Genomic DNA, 21,082 nt, shown 5'->3' with positions numbered 1-21,082 from the left:
CCTTCCCCCGCCCCGCCCTTAGAAGAGACAACCCAGGCAAAGGTCCAGAGAGAGCCTAGGTACTGCCAACAGCAAAATTCTGTGTGGCTGGATAGGGTGGGAGTGCAGTGATGATAGTGGTTGGCCTGAGATCCTGAACCATCTTGTGCTTGCTCTTGAGAGTGATGCGGGGGCCACTGAAGGGCTGTAAACAGGGGAATGGCAGGCTATATTAGTGTATTAGAAAGCTTAGCTCAGAAGGCATGAATTTGGGTGGGAAGAGCAAGAGTGGAGCAGAGAAATTGGTTAGGAGGCAGCTGCTTGATGAAGGCAGGAGATATGGTGGCTGGAACAAAGAGAGCAACATTAGGGATGGAAAAGGAGTGTGAGCTTCAGCGAGGATGCTGAGGAGTGATTGACGATGGGAATGCAGGAGCAAGAGGTGTGGGTGACTCTGGATTTCGCTAGGGCAGTGGCCCTGTCTGAACAAAGGGGAACAAAGGAGGAGGAACAGACTTAGGGCATAATCAGGTCTTATTTTCATATTTCTGATAAGAATTTCTCAAATTCACATCACTTCTTCAATGTGCCTTCACATGTGTCAGGTTTATGATTTTGCAGATCAAGGCAGCCCCCAAAACACTCTTTCTGTGTAAGGAGGGATTACTCTGAAGAATTGAAATGACAGTTAGTGAGAGATGTGACAAAAAAAAAAAAGAAAAGAAAAAGAAAAATATATATATATATATTTCATTAACTCCATCACGCTTTGCCAATCATTCTTTCCTTCAGGCCTGGGGCTAAGAAACAGACAAGACCTGGCTTCATAGGATTGACAATCTAGTAAATCAAAAAGTAATACAGGGTTGGGTGCCTGGGTGGCTCAGTCAGTTAAGTATCCAACTCTCGATTTCGACTCAGGTCCTGATCTGTTTGTGGGATTGAGGGGGCTCTGTGCTGGGCATGGAGCCTGCTTGGGATTCTCTCTCTCTCTCTCTCTCTCTCTCTCTGCCCCTCCCCTGCTCACATGTGCACCCCCCTTCTCTAAATAAATAAACTTAAAAAAAGTAATAGAGGGTTATAAAGTATGTGCACTTTCACATAAAACATTATTCTTGCCTCTTTGTTGTTGTTGTCTTTACAAATGCATAGGTTTTATTATCAAAGCAATAATGCCTATCAAAGATATGTGAAAACTACAAAAAATAAAAGCAAATTGCTCACAATTCAGAAACAACACAACACCTATTAACCCTTTTGCTCCTTTTCACTCTTCGATCTAAGTACTCTGTTGACGTAATTGAAAACAGTTCTATATAAGCCTGTTGGTATAATGCCCTTTTCACCTAATGCCATGATTATAGAAAAATGAGCTCTTCAGAATCATGATTTCAGTAGCTAAGAGACAAACCACACTTTATTTCATCTGTCTTCTATCGTTGGGTACTCAGTTTGTCTTCAACTTTGAAGTTTTATATTTCATTTTTTTCATGCATAAATATGTATTTGTATTTTAATGTTTCAGTGGTATAAATAACATTGCAATGAAGATATTTGGACAAAGCCTTGGTCTACATCTCCAATTAAATTCCCAGGAATAAAATAACTGGAACAAAGAATATAAGAAACATCCAGCTTTATTTTTATTTATTTATTATTATTATTTTTTAATTTATATCCAAGTTAGCATATAGTGCAACAATGATTTCAGGAGTAGATTCCGTAATGCCCCTTACCCATTTAGCCCATAACCCCCTCCAGTAACCCTGTTTATTCTGCATAGTTAAAAGTCTCTTATGTTTCGTCCCCCTCCCTATTTATATATTATTTTTCCTTCCCTTCCCTTATGTTCATCTGTTTTGTATCTTGAAGTCCTCATATGAGTGAAGTCACATGATATTTGTCTTTCTCTGACTAATTTCACTTAGCATAATAACCTCTAGTTCCATGCATGTAGTTGCAAATGGCAAGATTTCATTCTTTTTGATTGCCAAGTAATACTCCATAGTGTGTGTGTGTGTGTGTGTGTGTGTGTGTGTGTGTATATACCACATCTTCTTTATCCATTCATCCATCAATGGACATTTGGCCTCTTTCCAGACTTTGGCTATTGTTGATAGCTGCTATAAACATTGGGGTGCATGTGCCCCTTCGAACCAGCATACCTGAATCCCTTGGATAAATTCCTAGTAATGCAATTGCTGGGTCATAGAGTAGTTCTATTTTTAATTTTTTGAGGAAACTCTACACTCTTTTCCAGAGTGGCTGCACCAGTTTGCATTCCCACCAGCACTGCAAAAGAGAGCCTCTCTCTCCACATCCTCGCCAACATCTATTGTTACCTGAGTTGTTAATGTTAGCCATTCTGACAGGTGTGAGGTGATATCTCATTGTGGTTTTGATTTGTATTTCCCTGATGATAAGTGATGTTGAGCATTTTTTCATGTGTCAGTTGGCTATCTGGATGTCTTCTTTGGAGAAGTGCCTATTCATGTCTTTTGCCCATTTCTTCACTTGGATTATTTGGTTTTTGGGTGTTGAGTTTGATAAGTTCTTTATAGATTTTGGATACTAACTCTTTATCTGATATGTCGTTTGCAAATATCTTCTCCCATCCTGTCAGTTGCCTTTTAGTTTTGCTGATTGTTTCCTTCCCTGTGCAGAAGCTTTTTATTTTAATGATGTCCCAGTAGTTCATTTTTACTTTTGCTTCCCTTGCCTCTGAAGACATATTGAGTAAGAAGTTGCTGCGGCCAAGATCAAAGAGGTTTTTGCCTGCCTTCTTCTTGAGGATTTTGATGGCTTCCTGTCTTACATTGAGGTCTTTCATCCATTTTGATTTTATTTTTGTGTATGGTGTAAGAAAGTGGTCCAGGTTCATTCTTCTGCATGTCGCTGTCCAGTTTTCCCAGCACCACTTGCTGAACAGACTGTCTTTATTCCATTGGATATTCTTTCCTGCTTTGTCAAAGATTAGTTGGCCAAACGTTTGTGGGTCCATTTGTGGGTTCTCTATTCTGTTCCATTGATCTGAGTGTCTGTTTTTGTGCCAGTACCATACTGTCTTGATGATTACAGCTTTGTAATACAGCTTGAAGTCTGCAGCTTTATTTTAACCCTTTATATATTTATCTCTTAAAACCATCAGTTTTATGGTGTAAGGTGAGGATCTAATTTTTGCTTTCCAGAGATGAGAACGGATCTTCTTCAGGTATCCCTCTCACCCCCAATCCTAGCCCCCAGCTTCTTCTACTTCCCTCAGAGATAATAAAGATGAAATCAAGAGGTGACATTACAAGCTGTAATTCTCTTTGCCCTAATTACAAGAAAGTGTTTTTCCTTGTTCTATGAGTAACTGGCTTTCTCTTAAGTGTCCTCACTTTCTGATGAGTAATTGGAAATGTGCTTCTGTTCGTGAACTTTGTCAAAAGCACTTGTGCCAAATCAGCTAAAAAGCCCTTGCAATGCTCAAAAGTAAATAAAATAAAAAGGGATACCATAATATGACAAGGAATAACCAAGTTAATAGGTGTACAGCACTCACCACAGTGTCTGGCACTATTAAGTGCTCAATAAGTAGTATTTATTCACTTGACATTCACTGAGCCCCTACAAGAAGCCAGGCACTGTGCCAGGCTCTGGAGACCTGGCAGTGGCCGAGATAAACACAGTTACTGCCTTCCCAGAGTGTCCTGTCTGGTGGGCAAGATGGTCTGAAACACATGACTATATGAATAAGTAGTGGATCATAAGTATTACATGTCAAAGTACTGGGGGCCGTGAAAGTGTATCATAAGGGAGAGGTAATAGTCTGAGGGGACTTCAAGGAATTCTAAAAAGGGAAATGTTAGTCAATTTAATAAATGGAGATTTTAGATCCAGGCTGGATGGAAGCACTGCCCGAACGTCATAGGTGCAGGTAGAGAGGATTCAGGGCTTCCTGGCAAGGCCTCCACCGAGTACTCTTTCAAAAGCCTGGGAATAAGTGCCTAGCCCCAGAGTCCAGCTAACATAGGGGTGAAAGGAAGCAGAGTGCCAGGGCAGAGTGTGAAGGCAAAGAATGTGGCAACTCCAGGTAAGGAAGCCCAGTGGAGGCCAGAGGCTGGAAAGGCAGGAGTACAGGCTCTGAGGTGCACACATGTGGAGGACGTCTACACCACAGGGAAAAGCCCATTTGGAGACCTATATGAGTGGCTGGAGATAAGGAGGATGTTGATGATAGTGAGGGGGGAAGCAGAGATGGGCAGTGCTGGTGAATCAACAGAGGGGATGGTGGAAGCTGATGACAGTCCAGAGGACTTAAAGATGATGGAGACTGGGACAGGGGGTGAGGGGTATGGTGACCAAGGTGATGAGGATGACAGGGACAGGTGGTGACATCAAGGTGGGAGTGGAACTAGCCAGTGACAGGGTTGGGGTAGAGGTAGTTGATAAAGAAGACAGGGCAGGCTCAGATAATGACAGCCTTGGGCATGGGGCTGGGACAGGGATGGTGGCATGCTGAGGAAGGTAACACAGTGATGGGAACTGGGTCAAGTGACACCATGGTTAAGAAAGGGCCAGTGGTTGTGATGCAGGGATGATGGTGAGGGTGACAAATGAGTGACAGGGTCGGAGATGAGTGGTGACCATGAATGTGACCCAGGGATGACAGGAAGTGTGAGTGGTGATGATGTCTGTGCTGGTGGCAAACTAGAGACACCCACTCCACCCCCTCCCCTGGGCCCATTTCAACACTAGAACTGTTTCCTAGGCCGCAGGTTCCATGACTCAGTACCACACATCAGCCAGCCCAGATAAGATCTCCAGGTGCAGCCACTGCCACGGGGGCTGGCTGAGTGCCCTTCCCGGCTGTGCCCAGACCCATCAGGGGACCAGGGTATGGAACCTTGGTGTTATCTCTGCCTCCTCCCTCCTGGGTTCACATCCACAGCAATATGAAGTCCACCAAGAACTCCTAACCTTTCTCTTCTTGAAGAATACAACTTTTGCCACAAGTGCCCTGGCCAGGGCTTTGTCTATTCCCCCAGCTTTGTCTTTTCCACAACTGATCCCATTAGAAGTTTCTGGGCCCTCTAATGCTTTGTCATAACCATTCCCTGAAAAGAGAGAGAAAGGAAGGTGAGCTTCAAGGATGGGGAGGGAGTCTGAATAATTCCATCTATTCCTCCCACATATATCTATTGAGCCCCTCGCATACCAGGAGCTAGCTGTCACAGCCGGACCTGTGGTTCCCCCTCTCCCTGAAGCTCGGTCTGGGGGATAGACATGTAGATGGCAGTCATCCTCGAGAGAGAGCTATTCCCTTGAGATAGATGCTTTTCAAAACCTGAGGAGAGTGGGTCCCATTAAAGAAATTCTCAGGACTTGTGATGGTGACCCTTCTGCCCTTTGCTCAGCTGAATACCTTAAACAAAACAAGACAAAACTTAGAGTATACCAAGGAGAGAATGTGAGTACGGAGATGAGAAGGGAAAGAAAATCAGTGATGTGGCTGGATGCCAGGGTGCTAAATAGGATGAAGTGCCAAGAAAAAGGTGCCATTACAGAGGAGCCAAAATGATTTCCAAGAACAGGGATGTCTAATATTCAATTTGAGCATGTTGGGTTTGTACAAAGTAAACTCTCTCCAACTCCCCAAGCCTTCAGCACAATTTGTTACTAACATAAAGACCTGCCATGAAAAAGGGAATTCTCAGGGCACCTGGGTAGCTCATTCAGTTGAGATCCTGACTTCGGCACAGGTCATGATCTCACAGTTTGTGGGTTCGAACCCCATGTCGGGCTCTGTGCTGACAGCTCAAAGCCTGGAGCCTGCTTGGATTCTGTGTCTTCCTCTCTCTCTCTCTCTGCCCCTCCCCTGCTCATGCTCTGTCTCTCTCTCTCTCAAAAATAAATAAACATTAAAATTAAAAAAAAAAAGAAAAAGGGAATTCTCAAAAAAAAAAAGAAAAAAAGGGATTTCTCTCCCTTTCTTTTTCTTCCTTCTTCCTTCCTCCCCCCTTCTCCCTTCCTTCTCTTCTTCCCTTCCTTCCTTCCTTCCTTCCTTGCTTCCTTCCTTCCTCTCTCTGTTTCTTTCTCTTTCCTTCCTTCCTTTCTTTCTCCCTCTCTTACTCCCTTTCTTTCTTTTCCTTCCTCCCTTTCTTCCTTCTTTCCCTCCTTCCTTCCTCCTTCCCTCCCTTCCTTCCTCTCTTTCTTTCTCTTTCTTCCTTCCTTCCTTCCTTGCTTCCTTCCTTCCCTCCTCCCTTCCTTCCTCTCTCTCTGTTTCCTTTTTTCTTTCCTTTCCTTTTCTCTCCCTCTCTCTTTCTTTTCTTTCTTTTCCTTCCTTCCTTCTTCCCTTCCTTCCTTCCTTCTTCCTTTCCTCCCTCCCTTCTATCATCTGAATCTAAGACTCTTTTAGGAACACCAGAAGAGAATTGCAGAATGCTAGAGCTGGAGAAGAAGTTAAGGATCAAATCATCTCATGCCAACACCCCTGTGATATTGAAGGAGAAACTGAGGCAGGGTGGTAATGGATCTTGCTCTGAATCTCAGAGCAACCTGGGGCTCTTGACACCCAGGCTTCCCACCACACTTCTCTGATCTGGTCGTGTGCATCTGGTCTCCATAGAACACAGGGTCTGGCCCTGGCTGGCTCCTCCCTGCGTCCCTAGCTTGGTGCTAGATGGGCTCAAAGAGGTCACTAAGCAAGAGCCCCAAACTTCAGTTTCTCAGATCCTCCCTAACCAGGATACTCTCTGATCAGGCCTCACCCACCTTCCCAGTCTCATCTGGTACTCTAAGCTCCAGCCACACTGAATTCCTTCCAGCTTTTCTCAAACACTTGATCTCCTGCCACCAGGCCTTTGCACAAGCTGTTACCTCTACCTGGAGTACCCCACCTGGCTAACCCCTTCTCATCCTTCAGGTCTCACTATAGGGATACAGGGCTGAATTTATGGGCAGATGGCCTTAGGGGCTTTTTAAGGCTATATGGCACTACAGAGGCCCCATGCTTAATTTAATACTGTTGCTGTGTTGAAATTCTAAATAATTTTTTAATAAGAAGCCCTGCATTTTCATTTTTCACTAGGCCCCAACAAGTGATGTAGCCAGTCCTGTAAAGGTGTTTTGTTCTGGTAAAATGTCCCAATTCCAACTTTCCTTTGATTGATTGTATTTGTAGTCCCCTCCACTAATTAGGCTTCAAGTTCCATGATGACAGGAACCATTTGGTAAGTTCCAGCTCCCCCTTTCCTAACAGTCCTCAGTGTCTCTTTGGGAATCCATTTTATACAGATGGCCCTGATAGCTCCCTTGAGGCTAGAGATGAAACAGGTGACTTAGGCTAATCCAATCAGATCAGGCCATCCTCATGCCCCAGAGGTGGGCATGTGACCAACATGGTCCCATAAGAGGGCACCCTCTTTGTCGGGATTGCTGTCACAGAGATGCTCCCTCTTCTCTGCTGGACATCAACGAAAAGCATGGAAGTTGGAGCAACTGCCAGGGATCTTGGAACTACAAGAGGATTTAGGCTTAGGAGGAGGCTGACACTATGGAGGAAAGAGAGGAGAGACAGAAAGGACGTGGTGCTAGATTAAGCCTCATCTGAAGTTTTCCTCTGATTTTTCAGTTCTGTAAGCCAATGCAGTACCATTGTTACCTAAGCCACTTTGAGTCAGAATTCCACTTTTTGGCATCTGGATGCTTCCTACCTGATACTATATGCATACATCTCGCTCATTATAATATTCCTGGCACCTACCACACCCTGGCATAAAAAAGATCCTCAGTGATCATTTGATGAAAGAATAAACAAACAAATGGATGAAATAGACGCAAGTCCTCTGGCAGAGAGACCAGGGATAATACTTTACACGCGAGACTGTTCCAGGAGCCCTTTTGCGGAGTTTCTTCTACTGGTCGCCCTGATCCTGCATACCTCCAGAGACCTCTACAGGTTCCCCTCTTTCCTGGCTGGGCCCAAATCTCTAGGACAGCCCAGAGCTTAGTCACTTTCTGTTTATCCCCTGGCAGATGGGCATGCTGCGGTTTGTCTCTGCAGTTAGGTGTCTCTGGAGTTAGAAGCTAAGGGGTGAATGGCTTCACGAGTCACAGCATGTGACTCTTGATCTTGGGGTTGTGAGTTGAAGCCCCATGTTGGGCATAGAGCTTACTTAAAAAATAAATAAATAAAGTTTGTTAAAAAACAAAAAAAAAGGGAAGAAGTTGCACCCTGAGACTGGGAACCCAGGCCTGGATTGGCTGTTGCCTTATCCAGTAGATTTGTGCCATTCACTTGGATTTGAGTCATATTGCAATGTATTAGGAGCTAGCTTTTATAACTAGACTCAGCCTCCTGCTGCATAGAATGGCAGTGAGGATGAGGACCTATTGACTCCAAAGGGTGAGATAACCCTCACTGTCTGGTTGTCTGGGATTCTAAACTCCTGTGAGACAGACAAGCAGCTCTAGTAGTTGGAAATGGGGAGTTTTAGTCAATCCTGCTGTTCTCTTATTCAGTAAGTGTTTGTCAACAGCTCCTGGGTACCCGGCCCAGTCACTGGGACTCTCCATCACGTTCTTTAAACTTCCTGCTTCCTGACCCCTTGCTCTGAAAATCTGGGTTGTGGCCTCAAAACGTAAAGGCTTCCCAACCCTACATCCGAGCCAACGACACATCCTGTGACCCCCATCTCTTCATCCCCTGTCTCTGCACTTCCCCCCTCCCCCCACTTCCAGCCTGTCAGGTATCAGTTTGCCTTTTGTTTCCCTCGCCCACAGATATGTGGCTTCTGGTAACCGGTGAGTAGCAGTGTATTTGAGTATGAGTATTAGGTAAGTGTGTGTTCAAGAGTGAGTGCACCTGAAGGTGTCAACAAGTTCTTGAGCCTGCATGACTCTGAGAGTGTGTGTACGTGTAAGGACATGGAGTATAGACGTGTGTGTCCGTTTGATTATGGGCATACGTGAGTGCACATAAGTGTATCTAAGTGTGTTTGGGCATCTGAGTATGTGGGTGTAAATCAGTGTCAGAGTATGAGTGTACGTGCATGGGTATAGATAGGTTGAGTGTGGAGTGTGTGCGTGGGGGGGCGGTCAGTGAGTGCATGAGAGTGTAAATTTGTTTGGGGGAGCGTAAACACACTCGCACCATCTTCACCTGTCACAGCAGACACACCTTCATGTGTATGTGGGCACATGTGTGCATCTAAGGAACAAAAGTGGCTCAAAGCTATACACCCTTTGTCGGATAAAGGGAAGACTTTGTCCGCAGGCCAGGGTCACTCTCTCCTTTCCACCCCAGACATGGAACTAAGGATCTACTGGGAAAGAGCTCCCTGTAACCAGCAGACAGCCTCCCTGCTTAAGCCAGGCCACCTCCCCCCTCCCTCAGCCCATTTCCGGCCAGGCCCTGGCAGTGACCCTGAGCAGAGAGGCAAAGGATGAGGGCAGTGAGCAGGACGTTCCAGGTGCCTCCTTGGCTTTGGGGGGCATCTCCGTGGAGACAAGAGGTGGACCATATCCAGATGATTATCAGAGCTCCCAGAGTTCTCTCTCCCCTCACCCAGCCTCTCCCAGGCACACCTTCTTGGCTCTGAGAGCAGTGAGGAAGCTGGCAAAGGCCCACCACTTGTCACAGAGGTTTCCAGAAAAAAGCAGAGGCTGGAGGATAGTGGGAATACACCAGAATGACTTCTCAGAGCAAGAGATTGGAAAAGCTGGTCAAAGTGATTAAATCTGGTTTCAGGCTTTGTCCCCAGAGAGCTCTAGGGATGGGAAAGGTAACACTTACCTCTTCTCCACAGCACACGTTACCTCACTCTGAAATGAAGGCATGGCCAAGGTGGTCAAGGGAAGGGACCCTGAAAGGGATCAGGTGAGTCAGTTTTCAGCCTGCTCATAACCTCATCCCACTGGCAACCTTGGCTTTTCATAAGCCCTCCCAATTTGTGTCCCCCCACCCCCACCGCCCACCTCTGGCCTCCTGTGCTTTGGCCATATGCAAGGATCTTTTCCCTATTCCCAAAGCTGCGGAACTCCCAGGGTGCTGGTAAGAGCTGGAAAAGGCTTCCAGAGTCATGCTAATTGTCCTAGTCTGCCCCATTCTTGAAGAGCTGAAGCTAGATGGTAGTGAGACTTGAGGAAGGACTTTCTGATAAGGCAGTGAGACAAGAGTAGGAAACACAAATTGGGATTTTTGCCTCTGCCTTCAACCTCTCTCCCCTCACCCCATACACACTACCCTCTCAACCCCTAATTCATCACTATGACCATTCTCAAACCCTACCAGCTCCTTGAAATCCCACGAGATGGTGGAGTAGCCACTTCTTTCTTTCTCAGGAGCCTGAGTTTTCTGGAGAAGAGCCAGGGTGGGAAGGGGGCTCTGGCTTTCATCTCCCCTCACGCTAGTCTTCTCAGGGAAAGCTGGGTCCACGTGAGTCAGAAGGACTGGGACTAGACTCCCAGGCTGACCAAGGCCCCACAGAAGCTGCAAGCAGCCTGGAGCTGGAGGAGATGGCCTTGCAGAGTCATCCAAGCCTGGTTTGACTTCATATTTTCCCTCCCAATAGTACACAGGGAGCTCACAAGGGAGTATGGCAATAACAGTAATAATAACATTATTCTATATTTTGTATCATTTACTGCAGCATCTGGCACCATTCTGTATATCTGTTAACTCACTTAATCCTCACTTTGTGCAACCCAGTGAGGTACTGTTACTATGCCCATTTTACAGATGAGGAAACAAAAGAGCAGAAAGATGAAATCTGTCAGGGATCCAGCAGGAACAATATATCCTCAGAGGGCTTCACTAAAGTGGAGCTTGTGAAGGGACTACAGAGGCAGAGTCAGGGTCACAGGGACCAACAAGGGGTAGCCTGGGACTGACTAACAGCAGGCAGCAGAAGAGAGCAGTGTTACTGGGATGCAGTGAAAGCCCTGGGAAAGGCATGAGTACCCTGGCCTTCCACCCCACCCCATCCCCGCCCTCTGATTTCCTGCCTGTGCCTCCTGCTTGCCAAAGCCAAGGCAAGACAGGGGCAAGAGGGCTCAGGTGATGCAGCCCATAGATATTAGCCTCCTGAGGCACAGAGCAGGCCAGAGATTGGATCTGGAGGAAATGGAGACCTCCTCCATGTGCCTAAGGCCCCGTGTGGGAAGTGCTGGTTGTCTGGACCCAGAGCCTTGCTCCCTGAGATGTCGCAAAGTGCTGTCTGGAAAGGGGTTGCGGGGAGCTAGGTTGGGGACAGGAGACTGGGTTGTAATGCAGACTGTGCTGCATTGTTCTGTGGTCCTGAGTGAGACTCTGAGTCTCAGTTTCCCCTTTACACAAAGAGAAGATAGGTGCCACTCTGGGAAAGCCAAGGTGCCCAGACCAGAAAGAGCTTCTGTTCCCACTGCCACTCTCTCCCTTATTCAAAGAAACCTGGCATCAAAGACAGAGGCCCCAAGCATGGAGATGCTGAGTCCCTGAGGAGGCCACCCCCACTTACTGCCCACTTAGGACTCAGAGATATTTTGTGATGAGCCCCCTTCAGTCTCCTTGAGGGCCCCAGTGCCTTAGTCTCTGCTCCCTTTGCCAGTATTCCCTGGCCCACAACGCAGGAACCCATCTCAGGACAGGTTCCCTCCTCAGTGAGGAGGTGCAGGGCCCTGCCTAGGCCAGTATCTTCACAGACCCTTCCTGAGGAGATCAAGGGCATCTCTGGCCTCTGGGGTCTCTGTATGGGGTGGAGTAGTTCCTCCTCTCCCCTTCCCACCCCACCCAACTCTGCCCCACCCATGCTTCCCCAAGCCTAGGGGGAGCCCCACCCAGGTTTTCAGACAAACAAAATCAAGGGGAAAGAGTTAGCAAGAAGGAGGGAGCTCATTACCAGGAATTAAGGAGGAGGCATGCCCTGGGGTAAGACGAGCCGATTGGGCTAGCAGGAGAGTCACTCTTAGGTACAAGCGGAGATGGACTCTGAGGTATACCAGATGTACAGTTAGAAATACACAAAGAAAGATCCAGCCACAAAGAGTCAGGCAGTGACAGAAACACAGAAAGGGACAGAGACCTGGTTGGCCAGAGGCACAGACCCACAGAGACATAAGACATACTGAAAGAGAAAGACAGCCACTCCCAGGAACACTGAGAAATGCACACTTGCATGTGTGCACACACTCTGAGGCAAGCACACAAGGAAACAGGAACCAAGCTCAGGTTTCAGGGAGGCTAATTTCAATCCAAACAAGTCAAAACTTTGAAGAAACATGGGCTCCTCCAAAGTGAGCTGTGGAGCGGACTGGACTCAGGAAGGAGAGAGGTGAGGTGTGGGATCTATCTACCCTTCCACATGGCACCTCCAAGCACACCCTGTAAAGTGGATTAAGATACTTCCCTAAAGGGAAAAAAATAATTTAACTCAAAAATTAAAAAAAAAAAAAAGATACTTACCTAAAGAAGATGAAAACATTTCTTTTTAGAACTTGCTATCAGCCACAGCTACTAATGGGAGGCATAGCCTGGACATGAGTGGGGAGGTGGGAAGCTTCCCTCCAGCCCCTGGAGGAGTCACACGCTGCTGCTTGGTTCATGTCCCTACCAGACCCTGTCCTCATTCACTGCTCCTTGCCTGGCCAGGCCTGAACCTTTCTCAGGAAGTCTGACCCTCCATCCAACACGGTCCCTGGGCTGCCCACTCCTCTGCCCTCTACACCTGTACATGTAACCCTCTTGTGTTTCTCTTCTATCTCTCTCCAAAAGCCTCCTCAAGTCAGGTCACAGCAAGCCATCACCCTGACTCCTCCTCCCCTTCTTCAGGAAATTCAGAATCCATGGAAGGAATCTGAGGCGGAAGAGGATGTGGAATTCAATGACTTTAAAAAAAAAACAGCCTTCAGCACCTCTCCACAACCACCATCCCCTCCTCTCCAGTTCTGCAGGAAAAAATCATAAGGTGACATTTATTGACTATTTACCATCTGCTGGTCACTATGCTAAGTCCTTTTCATGAATTATCTTCTACTACCTCTTCCTCTCAATATCTCCCAATTCACAAATGAGGAAACTGAGGTTCAGGGAAAGAAAAATGACCACCCCAAAGTCACACAGCTAGAAAGAGGCCAAGCTTGGGGCGCCTGGGTGGCGCAGTCGGTTAAGCGTCCGACTTCAGCCAGGTCACGATCTCGCGGTCCGTGAGTTCGAGCCCCGCATCAGGCTCTGGGCTGATGGCTCGGAGCCTGGAGCCTGTTTCCGATTCTGTGTCTCCCTCTCTCTGTGCCCCTCCCCCGTTCATGCTCTGTCTCTCTCTGTCCCAAAAATAAATAAAAAACGTTGAAAAAAAAATTTTTAAAAAAAAAAAAGAAAGAGGCCAAGCTGGGCCTGGAATCCAGGCTTGACTTCTCTTTAACCACTGCACCAAAAGACCTCCCCCCAGCCCCTGGCTGACTGGTCAGGATCAGCTACAGAATTTGAGAGGAAGGGATGACAGAAGGCATTGGGCATGCTGGGGAGGACAGCAGGGTGGGGGCACCAGAGGTAGGACTGGTGTAGCTGGAATGAAACTCTGAAGTCACATTCCCCTCCCAAGTCTGGCTCTTCCTCCCCAGAGGGCCTGGGAAGGGGACACTCCCTCTGGCTCAGGTCTCTCCAACATTCCAGACACACCTCTTGGGAGCTGGGGACAAGGAGGGGTTGGAGACCTGAGATGGACCAGCCTTCTATCCCCACCTCCCCAGAGTCCTGGCTGTGTGACCCTGCATTTGCCACCCACCCTCTCTGGGCCATGGTCTCCTCAACTATGAAGTGGCTGGGGAGCACCAGCTCAATCTCTAAAGACCACATTTCTCCTGCCAGACCCAGGGATCCTCTGGCTGCCCTGGGGTTAACTCTGCAGGAGGGCTAGGCTTGGGGCCCGCCTTCCCTTTTATTCCCAGTGAAACTTGAGGAGGATCTGGTGAGGCAGGGAAGTAGAAGGTGAGAAGGGGCACATGATTTCTTGACAGAGCTTCCTGGGCTCAGGTGTGCCAAGTCCATTGCCTCCCTGGGCAGTCAGGACACCAGCATCGGTCCAACCCCAGGCTTACGTACAATGGAGGTGTCTCAGACTGAAGAAGTGAGAAGAGCGGAGGGAGACAGGGATGAATGCAGTCCTGGGTTCAGACAACTAACTGCAGAAGATGGTGGAAGGGTGGGGAAGAGCAGGGGTGACTTTCTAGAGAAGACACTTAGAGAAGACCAGGAGGATTTCAGTGAATGAGCACTTTGGAGCAAGGGTCCAAAGGTAGGAAGGCGCAGAAGTACACAAAGTAGTCTGGGGTGATGCAGCACTGTGAGGGGAACATTATGAGGGCATAGGAAGGGACCGTGGGCCAGGTCCTGGGGAAGCTGAGTGCAGGAGGGAGGGTTTGGGATTGTGTCTGAATTATCGAGCAGAGCCTTGGAAAGAAGCCCTCTTTTAACAGTGGTGCCAGAAAGATCCCTGTGGTCCTGTATAGTCTGGCTGAGGCCAGCCTGGAGGCAGGGAGGCTGCTAAGGGGGCTGTGGCCAAGGTCTGGGTGGAGGTAACAGAGCCTAAACAGCTGAGAGCTATAGAGGACTATACAGGTGACTAGTCTGATTGGCCTCCTCCAGCAACAGGAGCAACAGGGAGCTCACTACTTCTTGAATAGCAATCCTCCCCTTTGGGCAGCTCTGCCTGGGAGAAAGTTCTTTCCTAGGCCAGGTTTAAGCCTGCCTTCCTGGGATGATGTGTGGGTGCAGGGATCAGGAAGAAGATGCCACTCATTGTGTAGGAAGATGGAAGCTTGGGAGAAAGTGTGGGGCCACTGAGTTCAAGCTGAGAAGCTTGGTGAAGAGGCTCACTCACCTGTCTGTGGGACTTACTCTTGCCCCTCAAGCAGGGCCCGAGTACTGCCCCTAGGGTGCCCTGGCCCGGCTGGGCACCCTGGGCATTTGTGGTTGGACACAATGAAGCTCCTTAGCTGGCCCCAGGACAAGAGCAGAGAAAACAGAGAGAAATTTGCACAATTGGCAGTTTTAGGCACACATTTTATTGTTTTATATATATATATATATAAGGCAAAAGAGTACATGTGTTGAGTGGAGAATTAAAGGGTGAAGACCCTATTTTAAGTAGAGTCTCCCAACCCCCATCCTTAAAACTGTAACATCTACTATGTATATTTTTTAAAAAACCAAAAAACATGAAACTTATACCTGGACTTCACCCCACCACCACACATGCCTACATTATGACAGAAATACGTTCTCTGCTCCTACTTATGTACAGCCAGAACTCCACACCTGGGCTGGGGTCTCCTCCTCCCGGTCCTACCTCCATATTCCCACCCTACCTCCCCCAAAGCCTGTAGAAACCCCCTGCTAGAAAAAGGGTGCACGCGCGTGCACACACACACACACACACACACACACTCAGAAACACATATCTGGACCCTCCTCCACATGGAGCCCCCAAAACATGCAGACCCCTGGCACTTTCCTCACTCACAGAGGGGACATACCACAGATGGACCTTTCCCTAGGCTCCCCCCACAGCTAGAATCCTTTCCACTTGGTCCCTTACCCTGATATCTAGGAAACCACACACACACACACACACACACACACACACACACACACATGCTCAAACACCAGCTGCCTATTCTCACTTTTGGGGAGACAAAGAGATATGTTGGCCCTACTCCCTGTCCCAAAACAGCCTAAAGACAGTGTCCTAAGGTCCTGTTTGGGCAGGGTCCAGTGGGGAATCCTGAAGAAGGCCGTCCCACTGCGGGGGGGAGTAGACGGAGTTTCTTAGTCCGGGACGGGGACCACCAAGGCTTCCAGGGAGCAGCCCCTGCACAGTCTGTGGCTGCTCAAGAGAGGGTGGGGAGGTGGCCCCTGCCCACTCAGATCTGCTCCTTGTGCTTCACATGGGCCAGCTTCACATTCTCCTGCTCAGTGGAGGGTGCAGGCTGCTCCAGGTGGCAGCCGATCATGAGCTGATACACAAAGACTCCCGCAATGGAGCCCAGGAGAGGAGAGACGATGGGCACCCACCACCAGTGTCGGCCAGTCCTAGGGACAGACACATGTGGTCAGGGGAGGGTGGGGCAGCAAAGGGGAGGCGGGCTGGGACAGGCTGGGTGGAGGGGGCTGCACTCACGTGAAGACTTCAGAGCCCCAGCCAGCAATGGCGGTGAAAAGGCGAGGGCCGAAGTCCCGGGCGGGATTGACAGCATAGCCAGAGTTGAAACCCATGGAAGTGCCGATAACGAGGACCACCAGGCCCACGGTGAAGGCCTCCAGGCCACGGGGGACAGGATTGTTGTAGGGGTCAACAATGGCCAGCACACACACAATGAGGGATGCTGTGCCAATGAACTGGGGAATGGAGAGGACAGGATGAGGAGCTGCTCCTACCCTACCCTCTGGTCCCTCCTCTGTCCTTGGGCTCCTGGAGCCTTAACACTTCCCAAGTTCACTTCTCTCCAGCAGTGGTGCTGGCCCCTGGGGAACTAGCTGAAAATGAAGATTCCTAGGAATCTGCATGTTTTATAAGTACCTGCCACTATGATTCTGGTGTCAGTGTCCTCACACATTGAGACAACCCTGCTATAAACAAGGAGTCCTGTCCCCCAGCCCCCCATGAGATGCTCAGAGCAGCTTGGTCCTCCTCTCTGTGTTCCCCTAATGAGTCCCCAGCCCATACCTGGTCGAAGAATCCATTGACCATGTCCAAGTGTCCAGAGGGGTAGGTAGCAAAGATGCCAGCTGTGCCATTGGGGCCTGAGACTACAAGCTCATTCTTGGCGAAGTCCCAGATTGCATCTGGTGAAAGATTAGACCCAGAGTGGGTGAGGGCAGAGGCTTACCCGGCTCTCCTGTCTCAGGTCGGGCCCACCCTTCTGGGGGATCGCAGGTGAGCAGCACATCACTGCTGTATTACTCAGGAGTCTATGGAAGGGTGGCAGGGGCGGGGGAGGGGGGTGGGCAGCGAGGATGGTGGATGGCCTGAGACTCTGTTGCCCAACTTGTTTCTTTCTTTCACCTTGTGCCCCCAACCTTGGTCCTGTGCAGTGAATGAGTGGGTCATAAGCTCGGGGCCTGGGCAGGCCCCAGCTGTCTGTCATCAAAAGGCCTGGTGCCAGGAGATCCCAGGCAGAGAAAGGGAGGTAGTGGAGGATGGCAGGGTGGGGAATGCTCACCATAATACAGCCCAAAAACAATTCCAGCACCCAAGAAGGCTCCCAGTGTCTGAGCCAAGGCATAGATGGGCAGCTTGATCCAGGGCTCACGTGCCAAGAAACACATGGCAAAGGTCACAGCAGGGTTCAGGTGGGCCCCTGGGAAGAGAGGAGATGGGACCTATTAGTCACTGTAACCTCCCACAGTTGGGGATCCCAGGATCTCTAACCTCCATATTCCCCTTGTTTGGCCTTAGGGGGCAGGGGTGCAGAGAAGGGTTTCTTGTACCAGATGGTGAGTTGGACTATGTAACAGGCCAACACTGATAATCTGATTCCAAAGTGAGGGTCAGAGGTTCAAAGTGTCAAGTTCCTTCTCCATTCTCCACTTCAAAGGGCTCAAAGCTGAGGCCACGGCTATTCCCTGCCCTTGAGAATGGCCCCCACCACCTCATTCCCCAGTTGGGCACCCTGGGGAATGCCCTTGAAGGTAATGACTGAAGGTGGAGCAAGGCCTTACCAGAGACCTGGCCAGCAACAAGGATGCCCAGGGTGACAGCGAAGCCAAAGGCTAGGTTGATGGTGAGGAAACCACCGTGGGTGCCCCGGCTGAGCACCACCTGGGCCACGGAGCCACAGCCAAACATCTGTATCAGGAAATAGAACCAGGCAGGGAGAGTGAGGCCAGGCAACTCTCACTCCAGAAGGAAGGAGTAAATCCAGCAACCTCCACCTGCAGTCGTCAGAACGGGAAGCCATTCCTGGGGGGATCCAACCCAACCCCCTCCTGCTGCCACTGCACCCTGAAGAAGAAGCAGACATGCCCTCCCACCCACAATGCCCAAACTCTAACAGGGCCCTATGGAAGGGACTGGAAGCAGAGTCAATGACAGGGAGCCCAGAAGATGGCTGGACCATCTTCTCTGATTTTTCTGGAGTCTCAGTAGGAGTGAGGTGTAAGGGAACAGCTTTTACCTTAGCATAGTTTGTCCTCCAGCCCTTCAGGTCTGGCCCACAAAGTGGGAAGGCTCTCACTCATCCTCCCACCACCCCCACCCCCACACTTGCCTCCTTCCTTGCCCCAGAGAAGAGCTGGATGGGAGTTGGGCAGGGGGCGGGCAGTGCCCACACAGAAATAGGGAGGAGGCCAGAAGTTAGGCTGAGTCTGCTTCTGAATCTGGAATGTCAGAGCCCCTGCCCCTGCCCCTGTTCCTGTCCCAGAGTCTCCTCTCCCCACCTTCTCTGACCTGACCTCAGGAATCCAAGTTCCCTACATGGATGTGGAGGTCCTAAAGACAAAGGTCTGAGTGGCCCCTCTCTCCAGCCCCGACCCGGGATTCAGAGCAGTGCAAGTGGAGAGACTGGCTCTAAGCTTTCTGACAGGGATGGAGGAATTCAAGAGGACTAAGGTCCCTGATGTCCTGCAAATACAGAACATCCTATTCCTCTTGTTCAAATGTAAAAATGTTTCTGTGCCAGCTGTAAAGAACTATCACCCTGAGCTCCCATAGTGTCCCCCAAAGCTGCTCAGGCCCTGCCCTGGGTCTCCTCTTCTACCTCCCCATAACTAAAAGTTTTATGTCTACCCAGGGGGCAGTTTCCAAGACTTGTGCTAAGAGCCCTTGTCCATTCTGACAGGTCAGCATCCTGTTGTACTGGGTTGTTAAGCATTTTGATTATCATCCCTCAGAAAGACCAAGAGATAGTGAGGAAGCCAGCGGCAGTGATGCGGGGCAAAGGTGTGTAGGCAGGTGAGAGCAAAGATCAGAGATTGTGAGTATGTGGGGGGGGGGCAGGGGGGGCGGGGAGGGAAGCACATAGGGGTCTGGGGCACGCTGCCCTGCCTGGCAGGCCCTGGCCTCAGCTCCTTTCCTGCCTGAGGCCCAAACCTGGCTTCATCCCAGGAGACCTTGGAGGGAAAAGCTGTCAGAGCCAGTTCCACCACCTTGGGGCTAATCTTCCTCTTCCTCCCCCTCCTTCTCCCTCACTCCCCACCTCACTTTGTACCCCAGAGAAAGGGGCTCCCCTCACTCAAAGGCCAGCCCTGATCCTGCCACTGCAGGCTCTAGGTCCCCAACTCACAGGGGTATGTAGGCAAGCCCTTCTCCACCACTCACCGATCTCCCGGGCCTAGCCCTCCTCCTCAGGCAGCCATTGAGGTTCTGCTTTTTCACTGACACCAGATGCCTTACACTCACCTGAGCCTGAAAGCCTTCACAAAAGTAACACCCTCTTTTTGTGGTTGGGGATAAACCAAATGATCCTGGGGCTCAGTGCAAGGTCTGACTGCTCCTTTGTGGCAGAGGCAAACTGAGATGTGGGAGGGGATGGAGAGGCCCCTCTGTGAATGTAGGAGACAACCTCCCCTGTGCTGGCATCTCTCGAACAGGGGGCTGGACCATAAATCAGATAAGCAGTGAGGGACACTAGGCTCTGGGGCAAGAGGGTGAAAAACACCTGCCCCTCCTCCCTTCTTGGCACAGGGAGACAAGGGATGGAGATGACGGGTAGGGCCACTAGTCTTGTGAGGGGCTGTGGATAAAGTGCCCCATCTGGCTCCTCCCTTGCTATTCCTGGAAGCCAGAGGTGAGTCTAAGAAGTTTTCTCCCCATGGCACCCATTCTACCACCATCACCCATTTGAGGTGGGCCACCCCAGCCCTACTTGCCTCTAATTAAGCTTCCTAGTCTACAGGGGGCTGGCTGGTGTGCATCACCTACAGTGGGGGCTGGGGCAGGAACGGAAGAACCTATTGACTGCAATGAAGCAACTGAACCCAGAAGTAACCCAGGAGAAAACAGGTGTAACCACGTGAAGGGCTGAAAATCAGAGAGTAGCTGGGACAGGAAATGGAGACCTTGAGTGGTGTGTGCCTGTCAGACCCAAGAAATGCAAACAAAGTCACCCAGGAACAAGCTAGGGACGAAACTGGTGTAACCAAGGAGTAAACTGACCGAGGAGTAACCAAGGCAGGGGAAGTGGCCTACCCAGAGAACCCACAAACTAACTCAGAGGCTGTTAGAGGCTGGGGAGTAACTCGGTGTTTTGGCACAGAAGATGACAGCATATGTCTGGGTGACCGACAGAGTCTGGGAGCCACTCAGCACAAGGGGAGCAACTTTAGCGACATCCTGTCCTCTGTGCCCAGGGCCCAGCTGCCTTCCACAGCCTCGTATCTTCAGGATCCTTCTTTCTTCCAATTCTGCTGTTTGCACCCTGTGTGCCTTCCGCCCTCTGCCCCCACCCGTGGAAAACTGTCCTTGCATTGGGGAACTTTTGGACTTTCTGAAGCTTAATTATTCATTAGGGGCCAGATATCCAGGACCCAAATAATCTAATAAGGGTCCATTTGCCAATGCCTCCACTGCCTCCCAGAGCTGGGACTCTGGGAACTGGGGAAAGTGAGAGCCAGAAGACGCTGGAGGTCTCAGACTGCAGGGGTGACTGCTGCCCCCAGTCTGTGGGTTGGGGCACTGGTGAGAGGGTAAAGGCTCAGAGCCTTCAGTGGGAGTAACAGGTGGCACTCTGGCAGGTCAGAGCTGTCACAGACGGGATTAGAGCTGTGGGGGAAGAGCACTCAGGAAGGGGTCAAGGTGGGGAGCAGAGCTGGGAGAGAGGTGGGGCTGTCTCGAAAAGCAGCCCCTCCCGTGAACAGAGGGGTCAGGGAGCGTGGGGGCTGGAGAGAGAAGGGCTTCTCCGGACCCCTCCACTCACCACGAGGATGAGGGTCCCCAGGCACTCAGCCAGAGCCTGGCGAAGCAGCCGGTAGCGGATGTGGAGCATCTCCCCGCAGCGGGACACCAGCTCCTTCTGTCGACCCATGGCGGGAGTGGCGGCGGTGCGGGCGGCGGCAGTGAGGGCGGCGGGAGGACGGCCGGGCGGTGGCTGTGGCCCCGAGCGCCGGGTGGCGCCCTTTATAGGAGCCGGAGGCCCTCGCCCCGCCCTC

The 21,082-nt window shown here is 50.1% G+C and overlaps 1 protein-coding gene and 1 long non-coding RNA gene across 2 annotated transcripts; both read right to left on the bottom strand.

Moving 5' to 3' along the window:
- Positions 1-1,615: 1,615 nt before the first annotated feature.
- Positions 1,616-5,819, bottom strand: LOC131491772 (uncharacterized). Its single transcript, XR_009251634.1, has 2 exons — positions 5,180-5,819; positions 1,616-5,078 (listed from the first exon to the last, which is right to left on the bottom strand). It is a non-coding gene; the product is annotated as an uncharacterized LOC131491772 (long non-coding RNA).
- A 9,158-nt stretch (positions 5,820-14,977) lies between these two features.
- AQP3 (aquaporin 3 (Gill blood group)) lies at positions 14,978-21,035 on the bottom strand. Its single transcript, XM_058695111.1, has 6 exons — positions 20,851-21,035; positions 17,657-17,783; positions 17,158-17,295; positions 16,662-16,780; positions 16,116-16,333; positions 14,978-16,027 (listed from the first exon to the last, which is right to left on the bottom strand). Exons 1-6 carry the CDS (start codon positions 20,956-20,958, stop codon positions 15,859-15,861), a joined length of 879 nt encoding a protein of 292 aa, XP_058551094.1. The 5' UTR covers positions 20,959-21,035; the 3' UTR covers positions 14,978-15,858.
- Between the last annotated feature and the right edge of the window lie 47 nt (positions 21,036-21,082).

The sequence above is a fragment of the Neofelis nebulosa genome, chromosome 12 (genome assembly GCF_028018385.1).
Source record: "Neofelis nebulosa isolate mNeoNeb1 chromosome 12, mNeoNeb1.pri, whole genome shotgun sequence".
NCBI classification, from domain to species: domain Eukaryota; kingdom Metazoa; phylum Chordata; class Mammalia; order Carnivora; family Felidae; genus Neofelis; species Neofelis nebulosa.
This window is presented reverse-complemented; position numbering and strand designations above follow the sequence as displayed.

Bases quoted from the DNA above. Each gene is read 5' to 3' on its own strand.
- AQP3 (XM_058695111.1), bottom strand. From the start codon at position 20,958: ATGGGTCGACAGAAGGAGCTGGTGTCCCGCTGCGGGGAGATGCTCCAC. The intron at 17,784-20,850 runs GTGAGTGGAGGG...TTCCTGATACAG, and splicing joins TGGGGACCCTCATCCTCGTG to ATGTTTGGCTGTGGCTCCGT. The intron at 16,028-16,115 runs GTGAGTGCAGCC...GTCTGTCCCTAG, and splicing joins TGGGGCTCTGAAGTCTTCAC to GACTGGCCGACACTGGTGGT.